Below are 27,365 nucleotides of genomic sequence, written 5' to 3' on the forward strand. Positions count from 1 at the left end.
CAAACATGTTATATAAAGATCAATATCACAAAACACATTTCTTCAAAATTATTTTATCCTCACGAAATACAGAAAAGTGGAGAAATTAATGTTTTGATACAGTCTTGTGAAAATTTAGCATATTTATTTAGGAAGTCCTTAAACATCTACATTCCATAAATACATTCATGGAATTGGAATGAGATGACTTCAAGATTTGTAGGGTTTAGGGTAGTAAACTCGTAAAATTATAACATGTTAATGATCATCAAATTATGAATATTGCACTCTTTTTCTTTATAAGCTTTTCATAATGATTTCTCATATAAGGTTTTTAATGAGGAAATATTAAAACAAGCATTCATATATGCCATATCATTTTCTCATAATATTTTTCTATTGGGGTTTTAAGGAGTTTTGGAGGCATATTACGATGATATTTCTCCTCATATGTTTCTCACAGAGTTTTTAGAGGAGAATTCATTGTGCTATATACAGACAATGAAATTGATCAAGAGAAGTGTTGCAGTTAATTATAATCAATCAATAACTACAATTTGCAGCTATTACTATCTGTTAGATTGGACAACTTCCATCCATTCACTTTGTATAAATACACAACAACTGTAAGACCACTTTCCCGAGATCTCCTACGCTTCCTGTATTAGTGCCTGGATCAAGTAGCTAATACGTATAGTACAATAATTGTGGCATCACAATCATACATCGTATATAAAAGTATTAGGTTACAACAATACCAAAGGTCTTAAACTATAGAGTATATTACAAGTCTAGTCAACAAGCCAACAAAAGCACAGCGGAACAACAACCCAAATCCACATGCAGCTAGGGTGCAAATACAACCACTAATCAACTCCTCATCTGCGCCTTCGTCTCCAACGAAGTTGGTATCTGCTTTCTCATCTGACTGATAGCAAAAATGAGTACGGAAGGTACTCAACAAGTCCTATACTATTTTAAGGGTTTGATAGATGCATAAATGATGACTCAATGATAAGGTTTTACGGTTTAGTTTTAAGCGTAAAGTAGTTTTCATGCATATCTCTAGTTATATTCTTTACTGATAACTTTGAAACATTTTAAACAAGGTAATAAGATATATTTGGGAGGTTTCGATCTTGAAAGGGGTTACACCTCACTCCGCAGTCCCTATCATTGTGTCTAGTGTACCTCTAGTACCACACAACTCCTGGTAGATCGAGCCAGCAACCTCATCATATAAACATCTAGTCCACATACTCACTAATCAAAGATACACACACCCTGGGAACCAAGTGAGGTCATTGATTTGCATGTCTATGACCATGGATATGGCTATTCGAATAGATTTACACTCAGCCTCCAGCCGTTGCAAGCGGAGGAGTGAATTATACTGAGATACCTCAATCGTCTTCCCTTGCTGGACTATACTATGAGACATACCAAGTACTAGAGGCCTCGCACCTGATGCTAGACTCATAAGCTTTTGTAATGTGATCAGTCTGCAACACCCGAGTAACGGGCCAAATAGCCATTTGATCCTTGTTGCTCCCATATCCCTCCGAGTAGGATGCCCAACTTGATCGGGAGAAGGAAAAGTCAAGCCATTCCCATACAGGACGTATAGATGCACTGGGGTTTAGGGTTGATATGTATTCTGGATAATAATATTTAATGCATGGTAATTGTTTGATAGGACTTAACTACTGCAGGTAGTTAAAATAGCACAATATATAGCACACGTGATGATAAGTCAAGTTTTAAGTTGATCATTGGATTATTAAAAATATGGATTCAAAATGATCAAGGAGATAAAACTTGACTTCTTTGAAGTCTTCTTCTAGCCCTTGGTCGAAGTCAGGATCCTTCGGGTCCTCAGCAAATTCCTCTGGTTCCGTAAACACAATTACGATTAACGACGACCTATACTAGAGAATAATCAAATAACACCAAATGTAATACCAAATGAGACTAAATGGATATCACACTGTGATAGAAGGATAGATCTCAAATTTAGATAAATTTAGACGAAAAAATCGCTTAAATTAGAGTCAGAACAGAGAAGTTATAACTCCCAAAAGATTTTACCTAAACTTAAATCGAGAAATTACATAATGGCATTATTCAAGTGTGGGGACCAAAGAAGGGACTCACTGAACAGTACCCTGGTAGGCCCATTGTACAGTGCCCTGTGGGTCCCACTAGCTCACCTTGGATGGACTGAGCCTTGGCTTGGGTGGGACTTGGGCCTGGGCCTGCACAAAGGCCATGGGACAAACAGTCCGACCTAGTCATCACTGCAGCCCACGCAAGAGAGCAGGTTGGTGCTTGACTTGGGCCGAGAACATAGGGGCGACCCACTGGGGAGGATGGCCTCGACCAAGCGGTGAGCGGGCCGAGCCGAGCTAGCTTGCTCGACTGCCTACGCTGACACGGCCAAGGGCCCAAGTGCGCGTGGACTTGGCGACAGAGCAAGGCGGTGAGGGGGGCTACGGCAAGCAATTGCGTTGGATCTATGCCGAAATCTCACCGGAGTTGCGCTAGGGGCTGTGGCTTGGGTCAAGGGTTAGGGGTAGGTGGTCTACTTGGGCATGTGAACCCATTTGAGGGGTCAACGACGGCAACCGACCACCGGAGCAGGCCCAAGTTGGTGCTGGAGAAGATGACAGCGACGCAAAAGATTTGGACAACACCTCCCCTATTCCTAAGGCTCTAGACCACCTGCAGAAGATAAGGGAACTGCCTCTACGCCTAAGTGGCTTGACGGCCTACACACAGGGTGATCGGAGGCACCGACAGCGGCAAAACCGTGACAACAACGACCTCGGCACCCCGACCAATCTAAGTCGCTTGAATGCGGGTCACCGCAGCTACCAAGTAATGAGAAAAAAAGGGAGAAGGTGGCTGGGATTCACCAGTGTTGAAGGGGCTAGGACCACCAGAGACGAGGAAGGGTAGCGTCAGAGATCCTATCTCGGTGGCGGCACAACGTTCACTCTGGGCTTCGGGCTTCCCACTGCCTGTGGTCAAACACGCGCATGAAGGCAAAGAGCATGTTGGGTTGCGTTGGAGGTTACCCTTGGCTCCTCATTCCTCGGTTGCCGACGTCATGAGGGACAACTTGCAGTGGTGGTAGCAAGGAATGCAGGGGGGGAGAAGGGGAAAATGGGCCAGTGTGCCCATTTTATAGAGGGGGGGGGGGGGAGAGAGAGAGAGAGAGAGAGAGAGAGAGGTGGTGATATGGGTGGCTTGTCCTCTCGGTTAAACAACGCGGTGGTGGGACGACACCCATCAGAAAATGTGCAGCACGTGGCAGTGGTCGTTGGCCATCCACGTGGGGTGGACACCGAAGTCGCGTGTGTTAGGGGCTGGCTTGGGCAGCGTGCTTGTGAGAGGAGAGAGGGGAGAGGGCAGGCGACGAAGTCATCGGTATCTTAATGGCACGGGAAAGCGGCAGCCGAGCATGACTAATAGCGGCATGGCAGTGAGCTAGAGGTGGATGAAGCGTCTGGTCAGTGGGATCCGCGTGGCAGTGAGAGGCGAGCGAGGTGGCGGTTGGATGGCTAACGCCTGGGTGGCATGCGCACTTGGGCCGGCGAGCGCTAGGGGAGGGTGGAAGGAACTGAGCCACGTGCACGTCATGGCCCAGGTGCGAGGGAGAGGAGAGTTGGGGAAAAGTCAGGCTGGTTGGGCCAAGGGTATGTGCTGCGTAGAGAGAAAAGGGGAGAGAGGTGGCCCAAAATGAATAAAAGGTTTTGGAATTGACTTGGGTATGTTCAAATGGGAGCATTTAAATTTGGTTTTGAAATTGGATTTGGCATTCAACTGAATTGAATATAAGAAATAAATTCGAACTTAAGAGAAATTCAAATTTAAATCTCCACTAAAATAACCATAAAAACAAATAAACGAAAATGCATATGATTCAAATTATTGCGGGGATTAATTTAGAAATTAATTTGGTGCTCTTTGAAATACTTAGCCAAAATAATATAAGAATATATCAGTGTTTTCCTACACGGTAAACGCTACTGGGGCGGTCAACCATCATTTAGCTAATAGTCGGACATACGTATCTTATAACATAAGGAGTATCCCACGTGATAAATGGTATATACATAGAGCATGTGAGTACATAAGATCATCCAAGTGGTATGCATATTTTTTTAGGTGGTTTGTATATATTTATTTTTGAGTATATTACATTTTATATACAAATATGAAGGTATTATCAAAATCTATTAAAATCGATGGACTTCTTTTCAATCTTTTCATATAATGGAGTATCTTAGAATGAGTATATAAGTATACTCATAGTAATAAAGTAGTATATCAGTTTATTTATGTGGTATATTATAGTAAGGAGTATGTACTCTTAGAAGTACAGACTAGTTTTCCTATATAGAAAGCATATTTGTTACTCTTAGAAGTACCAAATATACTTTATATATATATATATATAAAATTATTAAAATAACATAAAATCAAAGAAATACACATGTTATTTTAATAATTATATATTTTTTTTAAAAAGTAAATTTTACTATAATTTATATGCTAAAACTCGAGATGTTACAACAACAATGCAATGGAATCAATCAATCAATTCTCTACTCTGTCCATTACATTCACTTCTAACAAAAGACATTTTCATTGTTTCCCATGGTTCGAGCCTTCTTAAAACACTCCATTTACTCCAATGTTAATTATAGAACCAATTCCTATAATTATGAAACCCATGTGAGATACCGAGGACATTTTGTCACAGTCCAGACATAAGAATAAAACCTGGATAAGAATAAGAGAGCATGGATCAAATTTCGTATCCGTTGTTTTTTAACCGAAAAAGCTAGAGCTAACTATCAAAACTTTAGGCTATCCGGACACATACTTTGAGAAATGGGGCCATGAATCCTTTACTTTTTCCACCAATTAAGGCCCTTTGGTTTACAGGAATTCCAAAGGAAATACTAAGAATCAGCAATCCTACGGAATGGGTACTGTAGCACACTTTGGTTTGTAGGAATCGATCAATGGAAAACCACCAGAATATTTTCAATCCTTCCGCTTTTACAGGAAAACCACGGAAAAAATATAGGAAAAAAGAATCACTTCGAGCTCTTTTTTCTCTTCTCGCTGTATAGGATCGAGATAGATTAGACGTTGTTACTGCTAATCCGAGGCTCTCCACTAGTCCATTACCGGTATACTAAGGCTAACAAACATGATTTATCATTCACGTCCACATATCTCTTTTAAAAATTTCTATGTTTTTCCTACACCTCATCCAAACAACTTTTCCAACAAAATTCCTATACTTTTTAATTATCTATTTTACACATGCATTCCTATCATATTTCTACAGTTTTCCTATTCCTCCGTTCTAAGGAGGCCTAAAGAATGACGATTTTTAATGCAAGATTTTTAGTCCTTAATTATTTTTTCATGATTAATGTGAAATTTTCTACACCTTGACGTTAAATGTGCAAACTTCTTTTTTAATCTCTCCTACTTAAAAAAGAAATAAGGCGTGATCCGTCCGCCGTGGAATATTCCTCTGCTCCTCCGCGCGATTCCTCTGCCTCCTCCGCGCGATTCCTCTGCCCGCCCCATCCACTCGCCCGCGTGCCCATCACCATTCCTTCTCCATCCGCCCGCCTGCATTCCCCGGTCCCCTCCGCGCTCCTCCTCTCCTCTCGTCCACACCGAAGCTGTCGCCTCCTCCGTTCCCCGTCCCGCGTGCCCGAGCCGCCGCCTCCTCCTTCGCGCCCGAGCCGCCCCGACGACGCCACCCCCGCTCTCCCTCCGCTCCCCCCTTCCCTAACTCCCTCGCACTCCTCGCCTCCTCCCCGCCACCTCGCGACTCCGCTGCCTCCCCGCCGCCTCTCGCCTCTGCCTCATCTCTCGGCGCCACCGCCCGAATCCACGCTGCCGCCACCGGATTCGAGCCGCCACCGCCCGGATCCGCCTCCCCGACGCCTGCCACCGCCCTTCATTGACACCGCTGCCACCATCTCAACCGCGCCGCTTCCGACCGAGGTGAGCCCACCCCGCTGATGAGCTGCTGCACCAGGTGGATGCGCGCCACCGGATCCGAGCCGCCATGGCGGCGGCGCAGCAGAAGCCGGGCAAGCGGCTGGGCGGCATGGCGGATGCGCTCGCCATCGCTGCCGACCTCAGATTCCCCGCTCTGAACATACCTCTGAAGTGTTGTGAGTTCACCCACTACCGCTTGTAAATTGATAGGTAAATGTGACATCAGATGTTAATTGAGCTGAAACCTTGACAGGTAGGGTTCTCCGCAAGATGACAGTGGGGTTCTCAAGGCTGTGGAAAATGTGCACGCCATGATAGACAGGGAAGCAGCAGATGGTATCCACCCTAAGAATATATATGTTTGTGGGTTTAGCCAAGGAGGTAAGAGTATCATTGATGCGTTTGGATGGATCGTTTTGTGGAGAAGGAATAATTTGTTCTATGAGCTAAGTAGTGGAATGTAATTCTGCAGGTGCTCTGACATTAGCAATTGTTTTGCTCTACTGAAGATGCTAGGCGGAGGTGCCATTTTCAGCGGGTGGGTGCCTTTCGGTTCGTCAGTCATTCAGAGGATTTCACCTGAAGCAAGGAAGGTAATCAATATTTTTCATCTCTGTTTCCCTTTCCTTTAGTTTAATGCACAAACACAACCTTAAGGTGTGAGCAAGCATAAATGTTGAGGTTGATGATGTTTGCTCTCTTGGGTTCTTGTTGTTGTCTTTTGATTTGAAAGAACTTTTCGTATGCATGAACAAACACTGCTGGAACCTCTACATGCGTTGGCATGGCCATACCTAGGAACCATCAGGTGATAAGTATTAAGTATTTCTCTTATTCGAGTTGGATTACATATACACCTAAAACAAAACCATTTAAATTGCACGGGCTATGGATTGATGTGTTTCAGTGAGCAATCTGGATAATTATGTAAGACATTGAATTATAGCGCTAAATTTTTCCAGCACTTGACTTATTTGGATGTTATCATATGAAATTCACTGTCTAAACTTTACGTATTCCTAAGTATGTACTTCAGATTTAATATTCACAGTTCCCTCCTAAACATCAAATATTGCAATATGCCTATTATGGCGCAGCCTTACCTATCAATTTGGGTGCCAGTAGAATTAAGTCAAGTAGGAAAAAAATGTGACCCTGCGGCTCCATCTTAGGACTTAGGATAGGAAAAATGTTATTTTACAAATTCAATAGAACATTGCACAATGGAAGTTAAATTACGCACGTAATCTCATATTTTAGCCAATCAAGTATTATGTTTATTTACACAATAATGATGATAGCATAAATCCTTGTGGGTGATTTACAATATTTGAATGAAATCAGGCAGACTGCAGTCACTTGTCAGACTTGCTGAAAAAACTAACCCAATAGATTAAGGAAAGTACTGGCCCCGCAGTTATTCAACCTTGAAGAATGTTAGATGGACCATCTGGTCTCTGCTGTAAGAATATAATTTTGAAAGAAATTTGGATTCTTAATATGGTCTAGCTGACAGAACGGTATTATTTGAAGATGGTCAAGCTGGTCCACCATTTTTGCAAAGTGCAGGTGTTAATTGTGAATTTAAGGTAGATTTCTACATGGTCCTTTTATCTCCCGCTTCAGAGAATCTTTGATTTCGACGTGTGCTCTGAGTATCCAACTTATCAAGCCATCATATGCATTTTACAGGCATATCCAGATCTTGGTCACTCAATTTCCCAGGATGAGCTGCAATATCTTGAGTCCTGGATCAGAAGTCGTCTTAAGGCCTCTCAGGAGAAGGACGGTTAATTTAGTCCGCCATCGCTTCCCCAGTATAGCAACTTGGCGAATGCCGCCATGTTTGTATTCAATCTCATATTTTAGCTAATGGTTTCTTGTGGTTAGATTTCGTTTCCCGTGGCTGATAGCTGATACATATGGAAAACATTATTGAGGCATAAAACTCTAGGTGTATGCAGTTGTCTTTAGCATCTTTACTTAATTTTGTGCATTGCCATTTTCTTCTTCCATGGACCTAACTGTTATTGATTTAATATTGGAGTTTTGTTTCCAACCTGAATATTGGAACTTTTTTTTTTTACATTGGGGATGTTTTTACTAGTTCTCTTGCAGGATCATATTGAGGTGGTGAAATATGGCAGAATGTCTGCTTCTATAGGAGTCATATTGTTTTTTATGTAACCTGAAAACAATTTCTTGCATCAGCCTTCCTGTGCTTGTTTTATTCTCGGTCACAGTGAGAGGGCATTTAGTTCGGTATGTATCATATGGCATAAATTAATCAACCATCTATTTTATAGCACGGTTTTCTTCTGGATGAAGTCCATAACCTCACCTAGATGAATGAAGACGATAGCAATACTGAGGCACATTCAGGCTTCCAGCGGTAAATTCACCATTGTGTGTGAGGCATATGAATTGACAGGTCTTATTATATTCATCATTGCACTCTGTAATGACATGCATTAGATATATATATGATGACGTAGCCTCTCATTGGCTATTGGAGCTTTACGACAATATGAATATCGACAATTTCTTGCATTTGTGGAGCTGGGAGCTGACACAGTTTTGTACATCGAGCTTTATAGTGATATCTTCATTTTCTTTTTGATATTTGCAATGTAACCAAGTTTGAATGTTGTGCATAAGGCTGAAATCAAATATGGGAGTGTTGAGTGGGATGGATTAGTTTAGTTAATGACTGCAGTAGAATCCTAAAAGATGTTAGTGTCGAGCCAATTTCTACACAGAAAGCAGACTTTACTTTTCTGTTTTAGATGTTAGTTTTCTTCTTTTTATTATTTGTAGTTTCGGGATTGCATATCAGGATACTTCTTGGTAGATGTGATCATTTTGATATTGTCTGCTCTTTCATCCACCATGTATGTAGGTTAAGCAAATGATGATACCAGCAAACAAATGAGAAACAGGCTTCTGCAGCTTGTTCTCATGCTGATATATTATGCTTTTATTGCGACTACTTTTGGCAATCCCGTAGCAACAGCTTTCTTATCTCAAAATTGGAATTAATGATCATGATCTATGAAATTCTCTTTTTATTTGTAGTTATATATATATGTACCTATCAATATATCTTATTATAAAGTATTAATAGCCATACCATATTCCTCTTGTCTTATGTTATTTTGGAATCTAAAGTATTTATAGCGGTAATACTATCGTGCGTTATGTTATTTTCAATATGTTTCACCTGGTTAAATATATTATCTCGTGAAAAATTTTAGCACCCATTGCAACGCATGGGCAGATAGCTAGTCTAATTCAGAAATCCTATGCTGAGAAACACACCTACGTGCAGCTTGACTTCATACTCCCTATTGAGTGATTTTGTGTTATCTAAATGGGTCCAGTTGGTCTAAGACTTCGATTAAAACTACTGAAATTGCTGGGTTCAGTGCTCCAAAACAAGCCTAGTGAAGAACACAGCACCGTAGTGATAAATAGCACTGTAGTGAATCGATGCTGTTACGTTTCTACTTGCTTCACGTTCTCGTCCATGGCTCAGACAAATTGCTTAGTTTCTCAATACAAGATGCTTCCAACGCACGCCAGTTGCAAGAATAGCAATACCTCAGAACAAAAGCTCCCTCAAGTTTAACTGTGCTGGCGCGACTAGCTTGCGACTATGGCCATATATTTCTACCAAGTAGCATCAAAGCGTTCTGCACGGAACCGGTTCATCTGACGTTGGTGGAGCAACGTCAGAGGTGTACAGTAACTCGTGGGATGCGCTACAGTTCTCTGATGTTGTACAGTTACGAATTTTACTGTTCATCAATATACTGTAGCAATTTTACTGTTTACATACCTACTGTAGCATCAGATCTTGTCCGCCTATTTGTGATCGAACGGCTCAAAACTGCCCGACTGCCCTCTGACATCAAAATCTCCAACGTCAGAGGATCTCGTTTCGTTCTGCACAGGGCAATGGTAGACTACTAGCATACTATTAATGAGGATGCCAATCACAACCGAAACTTTAATAGAAAAATCGCCCAAAAGGTATTAAGTAATCTATAGCATATATCATCAAAGTACAAGATGATAGGCAGAAACGAATGAACTAGGCAACAGGGAATCTTCCTAAATGACAAAGCCACATGCATATATCATCAAAGTACAAGATGATAGGCAGAAACGAATGAACTAGGCAACATGGAATCTTCCTAAATGACAAAGCCACATAAACGAGAATAGCGGTGAAACTTCGCAGAAACGATTCTTCATAAAGCATCATAGTAGGGTCGCAAAACTTTGGTTCAAAGTAAATCATCCAGCATAACCTACGGCGGACTTGCTACATCTCAAAACAGCATGTATTTCCAGCGTTTTCTGACTTCTAAAACAAGATTAAAAATCCAAACATATGACTCTGGTTTCCTCTTCCCAAAGCCTGACACTGATGATAGAGAGGATGACCGCAGCACTCAGTCGAACAGGCTGAAGCCCATGTCCTGCAAATGCATATTCAATAAAATTGTTAGCTTCGAGTGGAATAAGTGGTGGACACATTGCTATAACAAAATGAATAGAATTTGCATGGCATATTATCAATAGGGCATATTAAGTGGCATTGAAAAACAGCACTGTTAAAGGTGAATAAAAATCATGACAGGTGAATTGAAATGTTGCAAAAACAATGATCTTACATCGTCACTCTCTTCCTTCTCCTCCACCTTCTCTTCTTTCTTTGCCTCAGCTGCAGGAGCTGCCCCACCAGCAGCAGCAGGTGCAGCAGCAGCAACAGCCACACCGCCACCACCGCAAGGGACAGAAGCGAACTTCTCCCTGCCAGCAGCAATGAGCTCAGTGATGTCCTTTCCACTCAGTTGGGACAACAGGAGTTCCATCTTTTCATTGTCAATTTCGCAACCAACTGCAATATACAAGAAATGGCAGGATCAGGTACTTCTGCTTCAAGTGAATTGTGTGCAGAAAGTACAGGTAAAACACTAAATCTCATACAGGATTTACTATGTTGAGTGCACAATTAACTAAATATCATACAGGATTTACTATGTTGTGTGCAGAAAGTATAGGTAAAACACTAAATCTCATAATGAAAGTTTACTGCTCATTTTATTCACTGCCAATTAAGTACAAACAACCCATTTGACAAACTAACTACACTCTAGAAGGGGGTAAGCCCAAACTATTGTCAATATTGATGTTCTTGATAATACAAAGCAGAATTGATAGTAACAAATGTTATCCATTTAAACAGTTGGCAGTGCCGAATAACATGGGATGTCAGTTAAATAAAATCACCTGACTCCAGAATAGCTGTCAAATCCTCCGCAGAGGGGCTGGGGTTGCCAGCAAGGACAGCAAGCAGATAGGCAGCAACAAACTTCATCCTGCTCAAACCACAAAGTAACATGGTCAATCAACAATTCGTCGGATTGTGGTAATAGACAAATCACCAATACTCGAGCATCTCCGGCAAACAAAACGACACATTTACTTAAATCAACCTACAATCTAATTTTACAGAGCCATGAATCTATCTAAATAAAAACTCATATATGTTTAAGCTAACAATAAAGTTGAAGATTAGGCATGCAGCACCAGAAAAATATCACTATGACTCACACCGCAATTAAAACAGAAGAGCACAAAGGCCTCCGTATACCTCAAGTGAAACAACCAAATTACTGGGACAAATGACTACTTATTGAGCAATACGATGCATTAAAGCAGTATGTCCAAAATATCTTGGTTGAATGTCGAAGCCAATAAGTGGATCAATCATCTCCAAAAAGTTTCATGTAAATCCTAATGATCAATACACAATAGGATAACTAGCGCTGAATTCAACATTTCATCAAAACCAGAACCGCCAACACCATACGAACATTGCTCCATTTCACCAAAAACAAATCTACTACGATGTGATAGCATTAGCAAAGCACGCATTTTGAACCTCACCTAGCAGCAAGAACAACCCTAGAACCACCACCGAGATCACCCTTCCGCAAAGAAGCTACCAGACACAGAAAGGCCTAACGAGATAGGGTTAGCGCGCCATTACCTGGATCCGGGTGGGAGAGAGCCCGAGTAGGAGTGGGGCGGCGGCGGCGGCGGAGAGCTGGAGCGGTACTAGGGTTTCTGCGCGGAAGAGCCCGAGTTGCTCATTTATACTACAAGTGGCCTGTGAGATCTGCGATCACGACCGTCGGTTTGACATCAAGGCGCCGTTCCTGCCCTATCTCAGGGCCCTGCTGTCCTAGACGTTGATTAGTCAACCGACGCCTCCTGATAGGCGAAGGGCTGCACCATGGACCTCGCCCATGCTATGCACGTGGCCCAACCCCAATTTTTCATGGGCTTTTATCTGGGCTCAGATGCAAACCGCATAAACCGGTTCTGCCCGCGACTGGCTCAGCAGATCGGGGTGGGGAAGCTGAGCTGGCTGAGCCATAAACCGAACTAGCTTCCGTACATTGCAAAAAATATAAATATTAATTAAAGTAATATTAAAATTAAGAATAAATTTAAGGTATGGAGATGTGAATGTGTTTTAGTATATCACTAAACTAATACATCAGGAGCAATATCGTATTTTGGTTTCAAATTTTTTTAAATAATATTATTTTATTAGAAATTATAAAAATAATATTTAAAATCTGATATTTATAAAAAATAAGTACATGTAGGCACGCAAAATGCCAACTAAGGATCTATCGGCACGTAGGTACTATGTCTCGCAGAAGATATTAAAAAAAATCATAATTTTTTCATATGATCTCAGATGACGATAATCTTTATATAAAAATTATACATATCGATGATATCTATAATTCTGTAGTTGAATATTTTTTTATTTAAATTCGCTTATATGCCAAAAATAGTTATAAATTTCATATTTGAAAAACTAGATCTAGAATTTCTAGTCATTTTTGGGTAAATTGTTTAAATTTTAGGAGTTTTTATTAGATTAGGGGAGAGTAAGAAAAGAGATGACATAGTAATCAACTTGTGTTTTATATAGTAGAGATTTATTTAATTTTTATATTTTTTCTAAACTTTGCAAATATATACGCTCAATTTGAAAAATCACATATCTAAATTCTTATCGCCTATTCAACACGCGACAAGAAATTGTCGCCCATTCGACGGCAGTACCACCCGAGTCGCCTAGGGCCACAGTGGAGTGTCGCCCAACCGACAAGGGATGGTGTTCATGCCCAACTGTTTCCCTTCGGAGACCAAAATCCTGTCGTGAAGAGATTTTCGTTCCCTTTAGCGCTCCAACAGTTTCCCTTCACGACGGGATTCCCAGGGTCATTCCCTTCAGGACGGGATTCTCTCTCCTTTCCCTTCGTGATTCCCTTCGAAGGGAAGCTGTTGGAGATGAGAGAAAATAAAAGGAATGAAAACGGGGAAGGGAATCGGGAAGGGAACGAAATGAAGGGAATATGGTTGAGGATGGTCGGGATGCTTCACTGGATTTAAAAAGCATAGGATACACGATCGAGTCCCAAGGTCCTTTTCCTCCTGCTGCATGTCAGCTTTTTTGCACATGGGATATGCTAATCGTATTTCTGCAGCATTCAAACCCTCCCGGACGTCCCCTGTAGAGCACATGAGCATCCTATCCGGGGATAGTCTAAGTAAAGTAAATTCTATAAGATCGGATTTTATACGTAAACTCTTGTCTTCGCGTAACATGTATTTTTTACCATATATACATGCACATGTGTGAGTTATTAGATCCAAAATATATGTCGCAGATAAAAGTCTCACGAGGGTCTTTCTCCTGAGGTCTAACAGAATTTGCTTCCGAACCGAAGTAGGAGGGCAAAGGCCCCATCGCCCATCTGCGACCACATTCAATAAACTAATCTAAGCCTCGAAGAACGACACCCGAGTCCAATCGATTAGCGACCATGAGGAGTCGCTATTGAACAAGCGATAATTACTTAGTTTTGTTCACACAAATGAATCATATAGATTTATCATCCGTCCAAATGGATGATAGACGTATAGATATTTAAATTTTAAAAAAGTAAACATATATATTTATAAATTCCAGTATTAAAAATATATAAATTAAAAAAATCGCCATAAACCCTCCTACCCTTCATCTTCACCATCTCTGTTCCATTTTAGACCAAAGGCATTGACCTTGTTTTATATTGAAAGCATAAAGTATTCATGCTGGGATTACCATAGGAAAAAGGACTTTGTTTTCATCTTCTCCAATTCCTTTTTAGTAACTAATCAGCAGAAGGGACTTTGTTTCTATGTAAGGACCAGAGAAAAAAAAATTATCTTTAAAAGGAATTTTTGCATCCCATATTTCCACCATTCTAACATCTCTAACCCCTATGAAGGTAATGTGTTTATACAAGGAGGAAGTTGAAAAAATTCCTGAACTTTCCAACATCCATCTAATAGTGTCAAGGACATTGGACAGGGACACCCTCCCAAGCAGACTAATCAAAATATCTTAGTCTAACACCTCTTGTGACCCAAAAGATCTTCTAAAGGTTAGGTTAATATCACCATTTCCCAAAACTTGGTTAACAATAGCCTATTGCTCATAACAGATATTGTAAATATGCTCAAACCTAATCTTCAAAGGACAGTAATCAAGCCAGACATCTAACCAGAATCTGGTTTTTTTCCATCACCTACCACATATGCCAAGCCCAAAGCAGAATAATTTTTGATGGAATGAAGCCCTTTCCAGAATTGGGATCCACCAGCACTTGAATTGTTGTAAAAACCTCCATCACCAAGATACTTGCTTCTAAGTAAAGCACAGCAAGGGTCAGAATCTCCTCTTTCTAACTTTATAATCCACTTCGAAAGCAGGCAAACATTCATCACCTGGTTTCAATGAATCCAAGACCACCAAACTTTTTTGGTCTGGCCAAGGTCACCCAATTGGCCATATGATACTTCTTTTTATTTCCAGGACCATGCCAATAAAAATTGGCCCTTGCAGACTCTATTTTCTGGTGGACAGCCTCTGGCAACAGATACATTCCCATAGTATAAGTAGGAATGGAGCTCAAACTGGACTCTATCAGAATTGATTTTCCACCAGTAGAGAGATAAGCACATTGCCAGACCCCATCTTTTTCTCAACTTTCTGACCAACAAACATCAAATCTTTTGCAAAGAGCTTACCATCAGTAACAGGAATCCCTAAGTATTTAATGGGGAGAGACCCCACTTTGCAGTTGAACATGCTAACAACTCTATTTTGTTCCTCTTCAGAGGCTCCATAAACAATCACATCACTCTTTTGGTAATTGATCTTCAAACCTGACATGCTCTCAAAGCAGTAAAGAATGAACTTTGTGTAAGTAATTGATTGATCATCTAACTCTAGAAAAATAATAGTGTCATCAACATACTGTAAATGAGTAATACCAACAGGGATTAAGTGTGGAACCAGGCCTCTAATCCATCCCTCTCTCTTTGCATTTCTAAGCAAGGCATCTAGTGCATCCCCAATCAAGTTAAAAAGAAGAGGGGATAGGGGTCCCCTGTCTCAACCCCTTAAAAGTTCTAAAAAAATCTCCAAGGGAGCCATTGATGTTTATCCCCACTCTACCTCCTTTCACAGCATATTTAACCCAACCAATCCATTGCTCAAGAAAATTTTTCTTTCTAAAGAACTCTTCTAAAAAACTCTACTGAACCTTATCATAGGCTTTTTCAAAGTCTAATTTGAGAATCACCCCAGATTTTTTTCTTCACTCTAAGCTCATGTAGAATCTCATGCAGAATTACTACTCCATCCAAGATGAATCTCCCAGGAACAAAAGCAGTTTGAGCTTTACTGATCAACTTGTCAGCCAGGGGTGTCAGCCTAAGTGTCAGAACTTTAGTGAACAACTTGTAATCCACACCCAGCAAGCAAATTGGTCGAAAATGTTCGATATTATTTGCTTCCTTGAGTTTTGGAATGAGAGTAATTACATAATTGAGCCTACTCAAATTGAGCTCACCTCTATGGAAGAGCTCAAACATCTCTAGAAAAAACGGTCTAAAGCTTGCCCAGAAATCTTTATAAAAAGAGACAGAAAAACCATCAGGGCCAGGAGAAGTATTGGTTTTCATCTCATTTAAGGCAATGTCAATCTCTTCTGGAGAGAAAGTTGAATGAGGGAGCCTGCTTCCTCATCTGACAAAGATCCAAAATCACTCCAAATACCTTCTCCTAGAGTTAAACCACTCCTATCTTCACTACCAAATAAGCCTTTGTAGAAATTTTCTATACGATCCCTCAGCTCCTAAGGCTCTGAAATTTCAATGTCAACATCTTCAAGAGAAAAGATCGAACATCTCCTCTTTCTGCCGTTAGCTACACCATGGAAGTACCCAGTGTTAGCATCTCCTTTGAGACACCATTTAACACCACATCTTTCTTGCCATAAAATTTCTTCATAATGATAAATCTTCTCTAGTTCTTCCTCTAAACGATATCTCTCATTCCATTCATCTGACCTTAGATCCTCCAAATCAGCTTTGTTATCCAAGGTATTAATCTGACTGAGAATCTCTTCTTTCTGTCGTCTCAATTGGCTATTTAAATTGGCACTCCATCCTTTACAAAATTTCCTCAAGGTATTCTTTATCAATTTCCAATAATCTTGGACATTCAAATCACCTCTTTCAGGAATTTTTTGAATCAACTGATTCTTGAAGCCTTCCTGAGACAACCAGGCACTCTCAAATCTAAAAATGTGATACTTATCCAGTTTGTCTTCCCCAGAATCCACCAAGATAGGACAATGATCTGAGCCCACTCTAGATAAAGCAGTGCAGTGAGCTAAAGGGTATAGTTGGTCCCAGCCATCTGTGGTAAGAACTATGTCCAAGTTACATCTAATAGGATTGCTTTGTTTGTTGGTTCAGGTGAATCTGCTACCCCCTCTGTGCATTTCTCTAAGGGAAACATCATTTATGAAACTATTAAACATGTCCATCCAAGAGAAGGAAATATTATCTGAGGATTTCTCATGAGAAAATATAATGAAATTGAAGTCTCCACCCACCAACAAAGGATGATCAGTATGAATAATCTTTCTGTATAACTCATGCAAAAATGAGACTTTTCTCTCCTGTTGTACAGGGCCATAGACATTAACCATCTCCCATTGTGATTTATTTCTTCTAAAAATAGTAATGCTGGAGAAGAACTCTCCACAATCCATTGCCAGAGCATCTAAATCACCATATCTCACACCAGTCAAGGTGCCTCCAGAGGCCATTGGTAGCAGCCCAATTCCAAGAAAAGTGATAACCATTAACTAAATCTTGAAGTTCTCTTACAATAAAATCAGTTTTGATAGTCTCTTGAAGACAAATGATGTCCACTCTATGTAAATAAACCATCTCTTTTAGCTGTCTCTTCCTACCCTTACCACCCAAACCTCTAATATTCCAGAAAATGACTATCATGATGTATTCATTTTCCTCACCCCCACCTTTCTTTTGCGCACAATTCTTCTATTTTTCATAACTCTATTTGAATCTGATTCAGAGGATGAAGGACCCTCTAATCCTCCATCCAACTGTTGAGATTCAGTCTCATTTGCTATGGCATCTAGCCCAGCTTCACTCTTTGTGACACCTGAGTCATCCACAATCACTATTTAATTGTAGGATTCCTCCAATCTTATCTTGGCAGCAGCCTCTGGCCACTTCTTGAGTTTGCAAAATGGATATATTATGTATAATTTCAACCTCATCGGAGCCCACATTTATTTTGCAAGAACTAGCTACTCTGGCTAAATGCAAAGGATCTAAAGAATTAAAAACAGAAAAGGAAGTATGTTTGTTACCTGAGATGTCATTTTTCTGTTGCTTGATGCTGTCAGCTTTGATGTGAACAGGGACTCCATCCTCAAGTATTCTTGAGCTCTTCCTCTTTGCCACCAGATGATCTTTCTTCTTCCTAGGTTTTACTATAACAAAACCCTCTTCTTGAGATTGATCTATCATGGGGGCCAAAGGGGATATGTCCACCACCTCAATATCTGAATTGCAATTTATCATGTTAGACATCCCCTTATCCACGGTCTTCTCTTTCTGAATCTTAGAATTCTCTAGCTTGGGAAGGAAGTTCATCAAAGGTGCTAGCTGTTTTGCTCTTTCCTCAATTTTTGCCTCCAACATCTGCATTTCCTCCCTTTCTCTCTCAACAGGGTCTATCTCATAAGCCACTTGTTCATCCTGCTTCTTCTCAAAGTCCCGGGAGAGTTTGTCTTAAGGCTCTGAGATCACTACCTGGAGAGAAACAGCCCCAGGTAGGTCCTGGGAAGCAAACTCATCTATGTTGTGGCTGCCTTGAGAATCAAATGGCTCTTCATTAGGTGACCCTTGTGGAGGGGCCTTCTCCATGGCCTGCTGTTTTTGCCTTGTACTGGGATCTCCTCCATCTTGTTTCCCTGTAAGCCCACCCTGTTGATGCATTTGTACAAGTTGGGCAAAACCAGGATCATGACTACCATCAGAAGCTCCATCAAAGTCATCTCTATCCTCTTCCTCATCCTCTTCTTTATGTCTATCAAATTTTGATGAAGAAGTGTCAGTGAGTGGTGGCCTATCTTTACCAGCTGCCTACACATACCAAGAGATTTTATGGCCTTCCCCATTGATGAAACTTCAGTATCACCTTGAATCTTTGAGGAATCTCTGCAAGACAATTTAATCCTTACTGGACCAGGTCCCTTCAAAGATTTTTCATCAATCATTTCCAGATCTCCAGGTAAATATGCAATTTCAGTAACTATCTCTTTTGATCTAGCCAAGGATGGGATTCCAGCAGCCTTCACCCAAACTACTTAAGCATACTAGAAGCTTCAGCAAGCATTTCTGTGGGGAGCACTTTGGCCTTCACAATATCTTTGCCAACAGTCTGAAACCCAAAACTAGCAAATCTAGTCAACTGATATTTCATATCTTCATCAGGGGAAGTGATCATAAATTCTTTATCAGTAACCTGCTTGATTTGCCAACTCTTTTTGCCTCTAAAAAGGTGCATCATCTCCTAGTCAATGATCTCCACATTAGCATTTCCTCTTTCTATAGTCATCATGCCCAAAACATCTTTTTTAGCTGTGCCTTTCTTAGCTTGAGGGATGTGTATACTATAAAAGCCCATTCCAGGGAAGCCAAAACCACAGAGTTTCATTCCTCTCTTCTCAGGGCATGTGGTTGCTTTGTGGTCAATCTTCTTGCAATGGTAGCACAGAGTAAGCTTTGTACATTAGGCTCTGACATGACCAGAATCATTACAGTTGTAGCAATAAAGCTTAGATTCAGTAACATCCTCTCTAGCACTTTTTCCAGTGTTCTCTACAAGCTGTCTCTCTCCTTGTTCCCTTATCAATTTACTTCTAAGGTCTTGCTCAATGGTCACTCCATCTCTGTCATCAGCCCTTCTCTTGTTACCTTGCTTTTCTATCTAGATGTGACTTCCTTGATCATAGCTTGAATCTATGGGGTCCTAGCCTCTGGAATTATCCCTTCCAAAAATTCTTCCACTTTCTCTATTACCACTCCATAGACCAGCATCTCTATTGCTTACATTAGCAGAGACCTCTCTAGACAGGTTGGGTATGTTCTCTCTATGAGAACCACACCCTACATCCCTGTTGACGTTAGAACCGCCACCTCTAACCTGCTGTTGAGATCCTTCTCTATTTTGCTGGAACCCTCCAAAACGCCGGCGGTCACCGCCATCTCTACCACCGCCTCGGAACTGGATCCCACCCTGGTGACCCTTCGAACTAGATCCCCCAAACTGGTGTCCCTCCCTCCAGGCTGGATCCGCTCTAGCACCAGCACGAAAGGATGAACCCCCAATCCCCATCTCCTTGCTCTGCTCCCTATTCATCGTACCTTGGACGACAGAGGCGAAGGAGCGACAGTCCACTCTCCTTGAAGACGCTCGCACGATCCTCCGCGCCGAAGCTCCAAATCGCCGAATCTCTGCCGGGGTCGCCTGAAATCCTAGGTTTGCCTCCTCAATCACTCAACCCTTCCGCACCCAGAGCCAGCATCCAGAAGGATCGGACCACGAATGGTCAAAAATATCTCCGATGCACGTACCATAAGCGAAGAGTCTCTGGGTGGGCTGGTCGGGCCATGACGGCATGGACTGGAAACTTCATCCGAGCACCGCAAAGGTCCATCAATGGCCTGGTCCACCGATTGCTTGATGAACACAAAGCCGACTCCGTTGGGAGCGATCACAAACAGAGCCCGCTTGATGACCGCCGCTTGCTGGGCTCGCGAATCCCTCAGTTGACGGGCCACAACGCGCATCATCCCCAGCGATGCGGGAGCGCTCCCGCCAGCCACATGCTCGCACACTCCCGAGGGATGACCACCCGCCGTGGCGCTCGAATCGTCGTTCATCTTCCGCCCAGATGATACCTTCGATTTTAATCGGGGAGAGGGAAGACCAAATCTCTGTTCCATTTCACGGTGACCGGCGGCGGTGGCATAATCGCCCAAGGCAGTAGGTCCTCTTTGTCAAGTTGTCCCCTCTCTTTCGCTCCTATTTGTCTAGGGTGAACCATGCCTAAACTTTATGTGTTTTCCTCTTGGTTGGTTAACTGCAAGCCTGCAAGAAGTTGTTCTGCTTTAGCCACCTCAGATTGTTTGCTGGGGTGTGCGAGACTACTAGGACACTATGCATGGTACGCGAGCACTATCTCTCTTTCCGTTTCCCTTTTTTTATTACTTGACGTGCGTTGTCTCGTGGCAATTTTGGGTAGTAAGTTGTGTTTTGCATAGAATTGGCAGTTGGTGATTAGTATGGGACCGAGAGTAACTTTATCGTTCGGTGATTGGCGAGCCCTTGTGGCAACTTGGCGTGAGCCAAAATGATTTTGGAGGTAGGAGCTGCAGCTCGATGGAATAGCATGTACTCTGGGATCATAGTTGCAATTGGACTGTGCGAAGGTTTAATTGCACAAAGAGAATAGAGGGGGGAACAATGTGCACGCTCCTTCTGCAGCATACCAAACAAAAATGCTTTTCCTATTGACAAATGGAATGACTTCCAGAGCTACGAATGATTAAAGACTATTTTTTTCATTGGTTATGTAAGAATTAGATATCTATGCTATCAAAGTACAACAAATAAGTAAGCAACCAATCAGATTCAGATTTAGTCAGTATAACGAAGTTTTGCTGAATCCAATCACAACTTGCAACTGTGTGCGGTAAATATAGCTGATGCTTGTGCTAATGGTGTCAATACTCAACATGTCATTATTTTTTAAAACAGTCAATAAGCCAGAAACGATGGAAGATGCCATCCTTGTTGGCGATGATCTTATGCGTGGGCTGCAATCCCCCGTCATAGTAAAAGAGATTGCATCACATGTCCTTGAAGACGCTGATTTGTATACTCAAGAATCTTTTCTTATGTGAGTAGGTTTCTCTGACATTGGAATCATGTTTCTCTTATTAAATACGCATTATGCATGGAAAGTGTTCTAAGGAAAACATCGTTTATAACTTTATATTCCCCAGGCTTACAAATCAGTGATATCGAGCTATCCTGCCAAGATGACATTGCGCTATACCGTCAATGAGCTGAGAAAAGGGTTATCCAGTTACTTTGAAGCTGTAGTGTAGTCTGATTTTATTTGTTGTTTACTCAATCATACAGCATTGTATCTTATCATTACAGGACAAGAAAATAAGAGAGTGGATGCAAGATAGTGAATATAAACTGGGTTTTTCGATGCCCATGGAAGAAGCTAAGGACTACCCAACTCCATCAGAAGTCACGCTGCTAGAAAGGTAGCCTAATAACTAGTGTTGTTGTTCTGTAAACTATCATGGTATCATCATGTGGTTAAAGGCTTGTTAAATGATACTCCTATCTCCTAGATGAAACTTCAAGGTTTATTTATTTCCTTAACAGAGATTTAAGTAAAGTGGTCCATTCAACAATTAATGTCTTTATATCAAATGCTCTGTCCTTCGGAATTATTTTCCAATCTGAACTATTAAACTAGATAAGGAGAGTAGAGTGGCAGGAACATGTACATGTGAGTTTTCCTTTCCTCCTTGTAGACTTGGAGAATCCAACATTTTAGCCATTCCTACTATATCAAGTGGATATTGATTTTAGAAGCTTCTCCAATATCTGATTTCAGAAGCTTTGCTAATATATGATAGTGTTTGTAGAGATTTAATTCAACCTTCTATCTTGATTGGTTGTCTAAACTCCATGTCATACGAAATATCGTATGGATGTGGTTTCTCAGCAGTTAAATGCTTTCTAGTTTGAAATTTCATCCCTTGATCGGTTAATCGGTTTGATGCCTACACACCAAACAACTATCTGCTTTCTTCTTGCTTCGACAGTTATCATACCTACTAGACATAAATAAATTTCATTATAGCAAGCTTTAATATAGGAAATGAGCCCTATATGAGCAAAAACTTATGCGGCACTACATAGGGTGAATTAGGTAGTTTCTGGAGAGAGAATGTTACTAAACTTTCTGGGAATACCGACAGTGACTTCTAGTAAGTTAAGTCAACCCACCCTAAGGGTTCAGGCTCTAGCTGCTCTCAATGTATGTTAGCTCTGCCAAATACATATTTTCTTCTACTATACTTATAGACCAAGTTTCTACGTGACCTCATAGGGCTCGGTGACTGGTGCAAACGTAAGTGTTTAAAAAAGAAAATGGTCAGCATAAACAACGATATACAATACGCTTAGTACTTTTAGTTCGATAGCCCTTGGTGTTTACCAAAGGCTCCTCAAGAAAAAAATTATAGCCCTCCCTCAGATGCTGGAGGAATTTTGTTACTTTTGAGATAATGCATGGTTCCTGCTTAGCATACTATGGCCAGGTGCTGCTAGACTTCTGTATGCATTATTTGTTCCGGTGAATAGTACTTATTCTGGTATTCCAGACTTCCATGATTCTTTTTGTAAGGAGGTCAAGGACGGGAGTTAATCGCTGGAAACTAAGGTCATCTCCAATTGACTCATAAATTTTGTTCTCTATATCTTTGTATACAGAGCTTCTTCAAAAGATTATCTCTCTATTTCTCTACGCACTCCAACCGACCCTTAAATCTCACTTCCTAAATTCTACTCACCTATATTTTATTAATATCCTATAACTAAAAAAATATTTCTAACAGCTATATTTGCAACGGCTATATTTTCAACAACGATATTTACAATGGCTATATTTTGCATATGTTTGAATTTTGTTTGACTTAAAAGAAGAATATCACGTGAAATGATAAAAATACATATAAATGAAGCATTAAAAAGTAACTCACTTTTTCACCATATAACCTAGGGCTGAAAATAATTTTAGAAATTAGTCCATCACATAATAAGAATATTATTGAATTTTCCCAAATTTTTGAGAATTTATTTGAGCACTAACAATTGTTACAAGTTATAAAAGTACCATTTTTTTTTAGAGAATTTTAGTTTAAATTCTACATAGAATTTTTAGGTGAATCTAGTTAACATAGGTTGCATATGGATTATGGAACACGTATGATAAAATTCTATGATTTTTGAAGTAACAAAAGACTATTTTTGAAGTAGGTCCACGAGTCAGTCTACTTCGTTTCGTATCGAACTGGACATGGAGAGCGTACAGGTGATAGCTGGAAGTGACGAGGCAGGAGGAGCGGATAGCGAGAGATCTAATTTGGTTAGTTCGATAGAGAGCCGGTTGGAGGTGCTTTTTTGGACCAGCTCGGTAAATGTGGCGATAGGGAGCCGTTTGCCTAGCCGGTTGGAGCTGCTCTAAGAGAGATACTCCCTCTGTTTCATAATGTTTGTTCATGGTATCGGAAGTATCTGTCTCAAATTGGGTTCATTTTCCTGCTATACCATTGATTGCATGCATGCATTTACTCCAACGCTAATGAGTTACTTGCACTCATCATTGCATTGATTATGGGTAGTATGGTCATCTCACTGTATTTTTCACTCGATTTCAGTATTTCTTGATTTGTATGCAATGGTGGGCGTGAACAAACATTGCGGAACGTAGAAAGTAATAGTTAGGGTGAATATGTACTCGTAATTGCTGTAGAGAGGTTAAATAAAAGAGGGGCGATAGAGACAAAAAGTCATTAAATCTGCATATGAGCCTGCTATTTTAAAATAATATTACAAAAACTACAGGCCTTATATTTTGAAATGGAATGTGTACTGAATAATTATAGTTCTTTTGCTAAGAAGAACATTTCTGTTATTGATAAGGTACACTTTTTTATCTTGTTAGTTACATTACAATAAACAGACGGAATCATCAACTTTTTTTGAATTTTCTATTAATTAATAAACATTTTGTTTATTTTTTGCTTGCATCTGTTCTTATACTTCTTTGTAGGCAAATGATTCTTGCTAGTGGACTTGAGGGTATGGAAGGATTTCGCCAAAGATGGAGCCTGCCTGGGCAGCTCGAAGATACAAGGTATATTTTTTGAGGACCTTTATAGTGCATTATGATATTGATTGGTGCAAAGTATCATAGATTTCATCTAACCATCCATTTATTAGGGTAATTTAGTAATTATCTTGTTAATTGTGACATAAGCCACATGTACCCCTGTTTATCTGACTGATCGATTCCCGTGGCTGCTTGCGATCCATTGATTCTGGCCACGCGACCGGACGGCGGGGTAGGTCGCTGGGCATCACTGTCCACGAAGACGCTGCACGGCTGCAGAGTTCGAGAAAATCTCACATTTCTATTGTAGCAACTGATTGTAACCCTTCTTTGATATAATAAAATCTCACATTTCTAGAAAAAAGAAGAAAACAACAACTCGACATTTTTTTAACTATGAATAAATCGACCTTTCAGGGGCTGTGTTTAAGAGTGTTTGCGTTTACGAAACGATCTTGCGTTTTTGTTCTTGACTGGAAACAAAGGGAGGGAAAAGTTCAGATGCTATGCTGCTGGTAGAATGATTTTTTTCCCCTTTCAGTCGTGTGATTTCGATTGATGGGAGAGAGAGGAATTTGGACACGCGTGATTTCGCACGAGCGCCTCCACCTGCCGAAGCGATGTTGCAGCCGCCGACGCGACGTTCTTCTGAAGCGCCTATTATCTTCCCCTCCCTCGCGGCCGCGTGCCGCCTCTGCACGGCAGCGATCTCGACTCCTGATTCCTGCCATGCGTGCTCCTCTGATCCATGCAGGTAATCCCATATGCGCCATCCGTCGTGGCGCTCGCAAATGACGACAGCAAACCGAAGGGAGAAGAAAACGAACCCTAGCGGAATAGACCTCTATTTTTTTTTTAACTCTGTACCAGTCATGTACTAGCTTGTGTGCAGTTCTGCTACTCTATAACAGTTGAAAGAGTTGGCTTGTAAAAATGAACTATGAGAACATAGTGGGCAATTGTTCTTACCCATCGTCTGATTAATGGCATGGCGTAATTCACTCAAATTCAGTAGCTTCTTAATTCAAATCCAGGTGATGGGTATAAGTTGCAAAATCAAACATCTAAAAAGATCTTGTCATCTTTCCTTAGTATTGTGAGCAGAAATACGCTGCAATAATAAACATTTTGTTTTACCGGATGCAATCATAAACATGCAAGAAAACTTAATAAATTGTATGAATATATGTCATAGTTCAGCTCATGTGACTCAATACATTTTTGTAATGGACACACTTGTCCTTTCATCACTGTCCATTTGCATTTCTATGCCACCTTGTTAATTGATATCCCTAGTTTATTATCCATTGTAATTTTTGCCCTCGTATTACCTGCGTAGCATACTGTAGAGTGTAGACCTACTGTGGTTATTTGAGCTGCAAGTTACTGAACACAGTAATTTGTATTGTTACGGAAGTGCTTCAGTGTGATCTCTGTATAGGATTTTCAACTTGGATTCTTCAGTCCTAACTGGCGGTCCGACCGGCCCTATTGACGGTTGGATCGTCAAACCTTACCGACAGCGTCTTTGCTAGGTCGCCGACGAGAACTCCGGTGAAACCTTTGACGATGAAGGGTACCAAACTGTTCTATGGGACTAGTGGAGTGTTTCTAAAGTGATTTAGACAATATTCATTGAGTTAAACTTAAAATACCTTATGGATTGGATCTAGGCTAGGTTGAACTCGGATCTAAACAACATGGGGTCAAATCGAGCTCGAAAACAATAGGAAAACGGTAGGGTATGCCTCATCTTAGTGTATGGTAGCTTCCTAACGGATCAATTCACTCCAGAGAAGCTCCGGTTTGGAGATCGGGTTCCAGGGTTGGGTGCGGGCTTGAGGTTGGACGAGTGTGCCTTCGGCAAGGGAGAAGAGGGGGGAAGACTTAGGGAGGTCCCCACCATCGATCTTCGGTTGTTGTGGACGTCGAGGTGAAGCTCTCGTTCTCTCTCTAAGGTGGAGTGGGGAAGTGAGTGTGAGAGAGATCAAGAGAGAGTGATCGATTCATTTAAGTCGAGCCTCGCGCTCTGATGATCAGAATGCCAATGCTCCCGATCAAACCACGATAAGTCCACGTGATAAACCCACGTGGCTGCACACCTAGCGGTCAGACCACGGTGAGGCTCAATCAGATCGTGAGTGGGGTTTCTTGCTGAAATCTTTCTAAGTCTCCTCTCTTTGCATACCTCACTGACTCCAAGGCACTTAGGGTCTTTCTAACGAGCTCTAAACTATGTTCACATACTTTTGGAATATGTTTAACTTACTTCGATAGAAAAATGCGTATAACACATGCAATGATGATTGAGAATGCTTAATTACGTAATTAATTTTTTGAGACATGACACCTGATCATTTTTTTAACAAAGATTACATTGCTAACCATGATTTTACAAGATAATTGATGTGATGTGTTTCCTTTTTCAGCTTACCCTTCAGCTCGAAGCTACACACATCAAAAAGGTTTTCTTACAAGACTATGTGTCACAAGGGGGAAAAAGCTCATTCATGTGAATTTCTTCTCTTCCCATTGTAAAGCATTCATGATTATATCTCGTCTCGTGATCAATTGAGTGGAAGGAGTGCGGATTGACCAATATGGCGAGGTAGGACGGTCGCCCTACATTACTAGTGATGAGACCTCCACGCCGACCACTCTGCATCGTATATTTCATCCCTGACGGCACTGATTCATGGCTGAGCGATTGACTCTGACCCATCTATATTTTTAGGTTGGATCCGCTACTTCAAGGAGTAGTATATTTATTGTTGGTATAGAGCAAGGTTTTATTTTTATTGGCTTGTTGCATGCTGTGCGTATCCAATGCCTTTGTGAGTCAAGGTCACCCAACCAACAATATTATCACGTGAAATTTTTGTCTACTGTTGCAAC

General features: G+C 41.0%; 1 protein-coding gene, 1 long non-coding RNA gene and 1 pseudogene across 3 annotated transcripts; 2 read left to right on the forward strand and 1 right to left on the reverse strand.

Annotated features, from left to right (window-relative positions):
- Positions 1-5,639: 5,639 nt before the first annotated feature.
- Positions 5,640-9,313, forward strand: LOC133923479 (uncharacterized). Its single transcript, XR_009910632.1, has 5 exons — positions 5,640-6,191; positions 6,269-6,396; positions 6,488-6,608; positions 7,360-7,604; positions 7,708-9,313. It is a non-coding gene; the product is annotated as an uncharacterized LOC133923479 (long non-coding RNA).
- A 926-nt stretch (positions 9,314-10,239) lies between these two features.
- LOC133924169 (large ribosomal subunit protein P2A) lies at positions 10,240-12,210 on the reverse strand. Of its 2 annotated transcripts, none has more exons than XM_062369589.1 (4): positions 12,077-12,210; positions 11,314-11,402; positions 10,695-10,921; positions 10,240-10,499 (listed from the first exon to the last, which is right to left on the reverse strand). In XM_062369589.1, exons 2-4 carry the CDS (start codon positions 11,399-11,401, stop codon positions 10,473-10,475), a joined length of 342 nt encoding a protein of 113 aa, XP_062225573.1. In that variant the 5' UTR covers position 11,402; positions 12,077-12,210; the 3' UTR covers positions 10,240-10,472. The 2 variants fall into 2 exon arrangements, with proteins under 2 accessions (XP_062225573.1, XP_062225574.1); XM_062369590.1 differs by having other exon boundaries at positions 11,974-12,105.
- A 9,057-nt stretch (positions 12,211-21,267) lies between these two features.
- LOC133925457 (uncharacterized) lies at positions 21,268-25,228 on the forward strand (annotated as a pseudogene).
- Positions 25,229-27,365: the final 2,137 nt, after the last annotated feature.

This window comes from Phragmites australis, chromosome 7 (assembly GCF_958298935.1).
Source record: "Phragmites australis chromosome 7, lpPhrAust1.1, whole genome shotgun sequence".
NCBI classification, from domain to species: Eukaryota; Viridiplantae; Streptophyta; class Magnoliopsida; order Poales; family Poaceae; genus Phragmites; species Phragmites australis.